Here is a 10,186-nt window from a genome sequence, read left to right on the forward strand (position 1 = left end):
AATGTTGGCCAAACGTTGCTTTGACAAATGTATATTCTCATACTATATCTGCCGTACTGACTAAGTACGCCAGGGACCCGGCCAAGTAAGCACGGCAGCCACTAATGGCTGATAGCAACATTCGGACTAGGCTACGGAGTTGAGGCTACCTAATGTGCGTTTCAATAGATGAGTATTCTAGCTTAGTGATGATTGAGGTGTAAATATTTGTGTAATACTAATAGTGATAGCTGTTGGCGTAGTTGGAATGAGTACATTCCTTTGTATACACTTCCATTGCTGATCAATAAACATTCAATGTCACTTTAAAAAAAAAAAAACTTGGCAAATATAAAATTATATAGATTAATCTTTTATACACTAACAGTATATAGATTATCACTATTGGATGCATGACATCTTATATGAATTTAAATTTAAAATTCAAATTTTACTCATGTGTCATACATTCAATCGTGATAGTGTATATACTATCAGTGTATATAAGATTTACTCAAATTATATGTTTACAAGTTGAATCCATGTCACACTTTTTTTCTCTTTCTTGGATTTATTTACTTTTCTTAATTAATCTTATATTTCTAAAAATATAACACATGAAATATATTTTAACAAATGTCCAATGAACACCCATTAGAGAGATCCTTTGCAATGATATGTTTAAAATGAGTGGGTAATCAAAATTATACCCAATTTAATGATATTTAACCGCTAAATTTAAGGAACGAGCTTATGTTGGCGTTTAAAAAACGATATGTAAGGTTATGATTGAATTTAAAATTCACCTACGGAGTGCTTCCTTATTTATAGAAGTTGCACATTAGCTTTCATCATGGGTGAAGAGAGGAAATGTCTGATAACTTTTAAAATAGTAACTTTATATCCATTACAAAATCAAATACATAAAATTTGGTCCTAATTGAGGATTTCGGTCACTTTCTATCCTAAATCCATCACATGATCCGCATATGATCATTTTTTTGGAGCAAAAAGATTAGATCCTATTTATAGACAAATAAATGATCCGATCCATATTAATTTTTACTCCTGAAAAAGTACTACATTATAAACAAATCATATTTGTTTTTCACTAAAAAAAGTGAGATCTAAACTTTTCGTACATAAAAATTGTTTGCATATGGGTCATATAGTGATTTCATGGTAAAAAGTGGTTGCAAATTTAGATTGGGATCAAATTTTTTGAACTAAATTTTGTAATGTATGTAAACTCAATATTTTAAAAATGAGGGATGAAAAAATTTATTTAACAAAATATAAGGGACGTTTTTAACAATTTTTTCTTAAATAACTATAAGGGTAATATACTTACAAGGAGACAATAAGTATACTTTTCCAACTTGTAATAGAAATTTTGTTACAAAGGAATGATCAGCAACGGAAGTGTATACAAAGGAATGTACTCATTCCAACTACGCCAACAGCCATCACTATTAGTATTACACAAATATTAACACCTCAATCATCAGTAAGTTAGAATACTCAGTATTGAATTGAAAAGGGATGTACAATCGGGCACTAAATAGATAAACATACTGAGTCTAAACACGAGAATAGTTTAGCGTTTATATGACATAATCACCTAAGATTTTAAAAGGTGCAATTAAAACTTGTGATGTGAGATTTAATTGGATACAATTTAGATGTATCTAAATATTTTTGTGTGCTACGTTCTTGGCATGTTGAGAAAATAACTGGATAATTAATTTAAATTCTGGATCAAAATTTGAAATCCTAGTCTTTTACCAATTGTTTTCTCAACTTTATTTTATTTGACTTGATTATTGATTTTATTTCTTAATTAGAAATTAAAATCCTTTCAATTTCAAATTTATTATTTTTGACAATAATTAAAATAGAAAAATTAACTCATCCCTGCGGGTTCAACCGCAAGAATATTCCAAGTGATTTATTAGTACAAATTGACTTTGTATACTTGCAAAATTTGTCGATTATCGGTGGTAGTGATAAGAAACTTTTAACAAATTTAAAAAATATCTCAATAAAATTTTAAATTTTAAAAAAAGACTCTAAAATACATATCCAAAAACACCTAATTCAAGTGGACTATTTACAATTAAAAGTTTTTCAAATACAATACTACAATAAAGTTTTTGAAAAACATCACTCAAAACATTTAATCCATAAGGACCCTAGATTTTTATTGTCAGTCCTATTTGGTCTAAACTTTAAAAGTGCCCGTCATTGGAATATATGAGATGTTTGTTTGGTAATGAAACGTATAATTTGTTTACAGCAAATGAATCCGATGGTCCATAAATTTTTACTGTTAATCCAATTTGATCTCAACTTTTGAAAGTGTCATAAGGTTTTTAAATTTTCCTTTCGGTTTTAATCCTTTTGGGCAAATATAAGAAATCTATTGATCAGAAAAGTAAAGTACACACAGAGGTTAGGCACCGCTAATAAAAGTCTTAAACACAGACAATTATTGACTAATGAATGCTAGAGGGACAAAAACAGGTTTGCTCTTTTTCCCACTCAACGCAACTTCCCAATTTTCTTTGTTCCAGGAATATTACGCAAAGAGTACTTTTCCATTTTTGGGGTACTTTAAGTATCATACACATGTATATGCAGCTGGAGTCTTGTAGGTTTGGTGTGTGAGAACATGAAAGGAAGTTTTGTCCTATGTTGGTGAGAACTTGCCTAATATTCTTTGGAAAAATTTTGGACACGAGACCAGAAGTCTTAAACTAAAAAGGCGGTGCAAGCTTGAACTAATTCATAAATGACGTTCATAGTTCATGCCAACAAAAAAGTATTTTCATATTTTCTGAAATATTTTAACTGTATAGTGCCCAATCGCTCAATTTTTTTATCGACACAATAAATTCTATTCTACACCTACTTCTACTTCATGTCAAGAAAAGAAAATCTAAAGAGGTCAAAGGAAAATCCGATGAACTACCACTAATTCAGATAGATGCCTCGTATTCGTTGACAAAATTTTCAAACAAACCTAAATATTAGAATGAATGTCAAGAGATTTAATCCTTGACTTATGTTCCAGTAAAGTTTTAAAACTTGGTAGCCAAAGAGTAGGTTCAATGAGGGATTCATTAGTTCTCCCGTTACCACATGTCAGTATAGACCTCGGGACCAAATGGGCCACTTATCATTGGGCGGCCATATAAGCCACAAGGTTTTCGGGAAAAATATCGTGCTGCTAGTTGACAGATGTACATTTTGTGCTGCTAGTTGAAGTCCCTGTGTCTATTATTATTTTTTATCATCGTCATTTTATTTATATTACTAGTATGGTTCTGGCCGTGCTACGCAGCGGCCCACCCACTGACATGATCAAAAAAAGTCTGTAACAATGAGGATAATTTGCTAAGGTTCAAGAAGTAAATAATATGCAAATGAAAACCATACATTACATAAATAAGTCATTCATGTCTTAGTAGAATACATATTTGAGTGCTTCATGGCCTATTGAGTTACAACAACTATTAATAGTCATATTAGGATCCATTACTTTTTAAGTCAAAAGAATAATGGATTATAATATAATTCAAAACACATTGTCTAAGCAATGAAGTCAGGCACCAAGGCAATGAACAAAAGATTTAACAAAAGTCCATAATGAGGGCATATCAGTCTTGCTTAGGCTTAGCTTTCTTTGCTGGGCTGTCTTTGATATTGCCAGCTTCTGTTGCACGTTTAGGAGGAGTGTCTGTCAGGAAAGCTTCATTTTGAGATGGACTTTCTGGAAACTCAAGGCTTCTTTTTGCACGTACAGAAAATGAAGACCATGAGGAGAACAGCAAGCAGACCTGGATGTATTGGAAGAAAGTAAGGAAGAAACCACAGTTCTGGGGGTAAAGGATTGTTGCCACTCCAGTCATAAGCCCCAAGTACCTAAATTAGAAAGATAAAAACACCTTACCACCAAACACTTCAACTAACTATTTTTAGTAATTCAATATACTTGTCTCGTGTTCAATTAGCCAATTGGTGAAAACATATAAGTAATTCTAGTGAATTTTGTCCAAAAAGTGAGATTACTTATATGTTTTCAACTAACTATTTTTAGTAATTCAATATACTTGTCTCGTGTTCAATTAGCCAATTGGTGAAAACATATAAGTAATTCTAGTGAATTTTGTCCAAAAAGTGAGATTACTTCGAAATTCTTTTTCATATTATTCCTAAAAAATTCATTTTAATAAACTTTTTATCTTTTTAAACAAATATCGTGTCACAAAAACTGTGCTAATGAAAGACTTATGTCATTGAATACCAAAAACGTGGACTACCACATGCACACTTCTTGCTAATTTTAAAGTCAAAATTCAAGTTGTATACCCCTGAAGAATATGATAAAATTGTCTGTGCTGAGATACCAAATAAAGAGAAAAATGAACATCTATATAATTTGGTCATTAAACATATGCTTCATGGACCATGTGGTTCACTTGATCCAACAAGTGTATGCATGAGAAAAAATGGAACTTGCAAGCACTACCTTAATAACCCAAACTATAATAACACTAAATTATCTAATTTTTCAATACATAAACAGCTAACAACATCATGCAGCATTTGAAATTAAAAAAGAGGGAAAAATAAACATAAGCTAATCCGAAAAATAACCATCATAGCATAACATCAAACACATGGAGGTCGTTAATTAACGGAAGGCAATAGACAGATGCAACAACAATGAAATTTAAAAATTGCAGTTCAAAATAGAAGGAGAGAAAATATAAACATACCTATATTTTCTTTGCTTGGCTGAAGGTTGGCAAAAGTCGGGCAACATTTGAAATCAATAAAAACAAAGAAAAAAAGTAAACATAAGTTAATCGATAAATTACCATCATAATCACTCTTTTATGCATAATATGAAACACATGACAGTGTCTAATTAACGGAAGTCAATGATAAACAGGAGGGAAGAACATTCAAACTAAAAAACTTGCAACTCAAAAATAGGAAGAGAGAAAATAGAAACATACCTAGATTTTGTTTGCTCCTCTTCTGAATACCGGCAAAAGTGGGAAACAAAGGTATATATAAGGCTGGAAATAGTAAGTTCTCAAAGCTGTACATGGATGATAACTCGGTACAGTAGCCATACCTAAAATGAGCTGTTTTTTGGGAGAAAAGAAGAATTCACGTGGATGAGGAGGATTTTTTGGAAGTGAATCGAAAGGAAGTACAATTAGTTGCTGGAGCAATTGGCAGAAAACTGAAAATTTTGCAGGCTCGCAGATTTTGGGGAAAAGAAATTTCAGTGACCTAATTTTTGGGGTAAAACAAAAATTCACGTGCGTGCGGAGGAATTTGTGGATTGCAATCAAAAGGAAGGACGATTAGTCGTTGAAGGAATTGGTTGAAAATTGAAGATTTTGCAGGCTCATATAGCTGGCTACTAATCGGCGGAAAGGAAGAGGCTACGCGACGCAAAGAAAGAGGAAGGAAAGTATGCTTAAATGAAGAAGAACTTCACTGACTAATAAGACCTTAATGGTGTTGACTAACCTACATTATCAGCATCAGTCATACTAACGGCAATAACACAGGAACATTAGTTCTAACGGGTATGACTCCGTTAATTTATATTATAATTAGGAATATTTAATAAATATAATATAATCCAAAACACCCCATGTGATAAAAGGACATCCAAATAGTCTACAACTATTTGCATTTGACCAGAGAAATATAATAGGAATAATTTCAAATAGACAAAAATAACCCTAAATAGTTAGCAACTATTTGAAGAGCTAGTTTTCATAAAAGGATTCAATTGACCTTTCTCACCAATTAAAAACCAAACAAAAGAATCAAATGAAAATAATTAAACTATTTTTACCAATTAGCCCCTAAATAGTAAGGAACTATTAGGCCTTTGAACTTGAATACCAAGGTTCAAATAGACATTTCACTCTCTTTAATGTCCAAAATAAAGAAATGAAATTTGTTTTCTCAAATGAGACCTTGACACTTGGCATCAATGGAGAACTTGAGTTGTTCTCTTATCTAGTTGGTAGATATTATATTATATTATTTTAATTTATCTAAAGAAAGGTCTAACTAAATTTACGGAAGACTGATGAGAACGGAATCATCATCGAACCAAATGAATATACTATCCATTCATATGAATTTTTTTAGAAAATCACATATTATAATAATTAATGAGAGACAAGATTTTTGAACTCTTGATCTCTCACTCTATCAGAATTCTGTTAAAGTGATTTGTCAAGAACAAGTGATAGTTTGCGTATGCATTTTAGCAACCTTTTATCATGAAAGTATCAAAATTTGAAACTAGATGGTAATCTTTTGTACAAAAGTTTATATGAAACTACTAACATTTGCCAAGTAATTGGTCCAAGAAAGACAAATTTTTGCAGTTCATGTCCGCTCATCTAGCTCAGTGTCTGAGTAAGCAATGACAGGATTAATAGCCTCAGTCATAAACTGAGTAAGCAAGCAATGCATTTACATTTTGATGAGAAAGTCTTTGATCCTCAGTGTTTTAGTATACTTTTGTGAAGAAAAACTTGAGCCCTTGCTCACACAGTGTAATTTCTCTATTAGTAGAAATAAAAATTTCTATCGTTTCAGGAAAAAAAAAATGTCCGCCCATCTTGCTAATTCAACAAAATCGACAAATCAATTCAACAACCTCGACGCGAAGCTGATTTATCAAAACCTCTCAACAAATCAAACAAAGCTATCTACAAATCAAATGAAAGGAGTGAAGTCAAATTAAAACAAAATTTGAAATGAACCTGCATATGAGCCGCCGACATTGAGGGTTTCTAATCTTGGCTTCCAGCGCAACGTTGGAGTCCAAAAGGGCAAGGACACAACTACTACCATTATGCATTGATGATAAGGTCAATTTTGTAAAACGAATTTCCTCGAACCTTGGTGGTGGGCACCAGCCAAAGGCTGGCCGTTGGGCTGGTGCTCAAGTTTCTGTCTTTATTAGGCGTCTTTTGGTCAACATTGTCTGCTACTAGTTGAAGTTATGGTTCATTACTCATTTAGCTCAGTGTCAAAGTTCAGACAACCACACTGATTGTGTTAGTAGCTGCTGCTGCTTCTGTGTCCTAGATTATGAAGTTAATTCAATGCTAGTGCAAGGATCTGCGATCATGGAGCATATGAGTTGAGCCCGAAAGTCTTTCACTTAGTATAAGAAGACAATAAGATTAAGGGGCATCATCACACACATATATATATTTTAATCAGTATTTTGACCTGTTTGATTTTTCGTGTTGCCTAAACCATTTTCTGCAATGGCTTCTGCATCCTTTCGTCTCAGTTTGTTTATATCTATGTTCTCAGTTTGTGTTTTGGCTCAAAATGATGGCAGTTTGGCTGTGGGTAGCACTCTAACTGCAAAAGAAGCATCCAGCTCGTGGCTCTCACCTTCGGGTGATTTTGCGTTTGGATTTCTTCATCTTCAAGAAAATGATAGGTTCTTGCTCTCTATATGGTATGACAAGATACCAGACAAAACTGTAGCCTGGTATGTGGATTCTCCAAGCAATCCGGTTCCACGAGGATCCTCTGTGGTGCTCGATGCCCAAACAGGTTTGGTGCTACGTGACCCTGGAGGGGTAACACTCTGGAGAACTGACGGCTTTTCTGGTGCAGTTAATCATGGTTTTATGAATGATACAGGCAATTTTATCCTTAAGGATATAAATTACACCTGGATATGGGAAAGTTTTGGATTTGCGAGTGATACAATATTGCCATTGCAAGAGCTGGTTTATGGAAGCGTTCTTAATTCCAGACAATCAGAAAGTAACTTCACGCGAGGAAGATTTTATCTGCGCTTTCTTGATGACGGGAATTTGGTTCTTCGGACAAATAGTTTGCCAAGTTCGGGTAATGATACTGAATATTACAACAGCCACACTTCTGATCCTAAAAATTCATCAGATCCTGTTTACCGAGTTATCTTTAACAGCACGGGGTCTTTGTATATGTTGAAAAAGAGCAACCAAACAATACAACTTAGTCCGCTCTCTGTACGCTCAGCCTCTGAATATTATTACAGGGCAAAACTAGATTTTGATGGAGTGTTCACTTATTATTCCCATCCTAGGAATTTCACTGGCAACTCAACCTGGACCGTCCTTTGGGCCGTGCCAGAAGATATATGTTCTGACTTGGATGGAGTTCCAGGCGGTGGGGCTTGTGGCAGCAACAGCATTTGCAGCCTTGTTGATAGAAAACCAGTTTGTGAGTGTCCAAAAGGGTATACACTGCTTGATCCATATGATAAGTATGGTAGCTGCATGCCAAATTTTAATCAAAGCTGTGGTGAAGTCGAGAAGCTCTCCGCAGAGGATCTATATGATACATGGGTGGCCAGTGACCTTTACTGGCCAAAATCTGACTACGAGGAAATAAGTCCATCTACTGAAACAGGTTGCAGAAAAGCATGCTTGGAGGATTGTTTATGTGCTGTTGCAATTTCGAGAAACAATAGCTGTTGGAAGAAGAAGCTGCCCCTCTCTAATGGGAGGATAGCCACAAACCTCAGTTCCAAAGTTTTCCTTAAGTATAGCAAAATTGATGTTGCTCCACAAAATCCATGTCTAGGAGGACCGAAGTCGAAGGACCGAGAAACTCTGGTACTTGTGGAGTCTGTGTTTCTTGGCAGCTCTTTGTTCCTTAACATCCTATTTATTGGAGCCGCTTGTTTTGGCTTTCAAGTCATCTATCAAAAGAGGAAGTCCAATTTTCATCTACATAACGAGGCTGTGGAAACAAATTTGCGTATTTTCTCATACAAAGAACTTGCAAAAGCTACAAATCATTTTGAGGAAGAATTGGGGAGGGGATCATTTGGAATTGTTTACAAAGGTGAGACAAACGTGAGTTTGACCAACAAGATTAATGTTGCAGTGAAGATGTTAGATAGAGTGGCTCGAGATGCAGAGAAGGAATTTCTTGCTGAAGTAAATTCAATTGGTCAGACAAACCACAAGCATTTGGTCCGCCTACTTGGAGCCTGTTATGAAAATCAGCACCGGTTGTTGGTGTACGAGTATATGCCGAATGGCACACTTGCAAGCCTCCTGTTCGGTGATACAATACCGAGCTGGAAACTAAGGACCCAAATTGCAACAGGGATTGCAAGGGGACTCGTATACCTACACGAAGAATGCAGTTCTCCGATGATCCACTGCGACATAAAGCCTCAGAACATACTCCTTGACGATTACTACAATGCTCGAATTTCTGACTTTGGATTGGCAAAACTTTTGCAGATTAATCAGAGTAGAACACTCACAAATATCAGAGGAACGAGGGGATATGTTGCTCCTGAATGGTTCAGGAACACTCAGATCACTTCTAAGGTTGATGTTTATAGCTTTGGTGTCCTGTTATTAGAGATCATATGTTGCCGAAGACATGTTGAGGATGTTGAGGTTGGCGAAGGAGGAAATTCAATCTTAACTGATTGGGTTTGGGACTGCTTCCAAGAAGGAAGGTTAGATGCTTTGGTAGAAAATGACTTTGAGGTTCTTGAGGATAGGAAGAAGCTACAAAAGTTTGTGATGATCGGTATTTGGTGCATCCAAGAAGACCCATCTCTCAGGCCTACAATGAGAAAGGTGAGCCATATGCTTGAAGGGATTGTGGAAGTTGTGGTGCCCCCTTGTCCCTCTCATTTCTTCTCTACTATCTGATACAATAGGTTCACTGATTATCTTTGCCCTGGATTGTCTATCTTTTTAAGCATTTATCTACTCTTTCATTGACAACTTGTATTAAATTTCACTGACGAGAGATCTTGTATTTTTTCCTAGAGCAATTTTCTGGATTGTCTTAGTTTTTTTGCATTTATCTACTCTTTCATTGATATGAAATGAATGTTTAACGTTTTAGCCGTTTTACCTGTAAATTATTGTCCAGTTAGAAGCCAAATACAACATTTCTTATTTTGAATATGCAGCTTCCCATATTTTTTTTTCCAAGTTCAGTAGTTTGCCCTACGATATCTGTTTTAAAATCCGTTTTGTTAAGTCCACTTGCTATCAAAGGGGAAAAAAAATGCAGTTCTAGTGTTTAATGTATAGCCCTGTATGGTTATTTTCAGTTAACTGAATTTCATCAATGTTTGAGAAAATCAGTCAATTGTCCTAAATTTGTTTCAAATTAG

General features: G+C 34.7%; 1 protein-coding gene and 1 long non-coding RNA gene across 3 annotated transcripts; one reads left to right on the plus strand and one right to left on the minus strand.

The window, feature by feature from the left end:
• Nucleotides 1-3,394: 3,394 nt before the first annotated feature.
• On the minus strand, nt 3,395-5,534 carry LOC113688810 (uncharacterized). Of its 2 annotated transcripts, none has more exons than XR_003448112.2 (3): nt 5,004-5,534; nt 4,761-4,779; nt 3,395-3,818 (listed from the first exon to the last, which is right to left on the minus strand). It is a non-coding gene; the product is annotated as an uncharacterized lncRNA (long non-coding RNA). The 2 variants fall into 2 exon arrangements; XR_011825125.1 differs by having other exon boundaries at nt 3,395-3,903.
• Nucleotides 5,535-7,068: 1,534 nt separating this feature from the next.
• On the plus strand, nt 7,069-9,870 carry LOC113700738 (G-type lectin S-receptor-like serine/threonine-protein kinase LECRK3). The gene has a single exon (XM_027221193.2). The coding sequence runs from the start codon at nt 7,302-7,304 to the stop codon at nt 9,711-9,713; it is 2,412 nt and encodes an 803-aa protein (XP_027076994.1). The 5' UTR covers nt 7,069-7,301; the 3' UTR covers nt 9,714-9,870.
• The last annotated feature ends 316 nt before the right edge of the window (nt 9,871-10,186 follow it).

This window comes from Coffea arabica, chromosome 1e (assembly GCF_036785885.1).
Source record: "Coffea arabica cultivar ET-39 chromosome 1e, Coffea Arabica ET-39 HiFi, whole genome shotgun sequence".
NCBI lineage: Eukaryota > Viridiplantae > Streptophyta > Magnoliopsida > Gentianales > Rubiaceae > Coffea > Coffea arabica.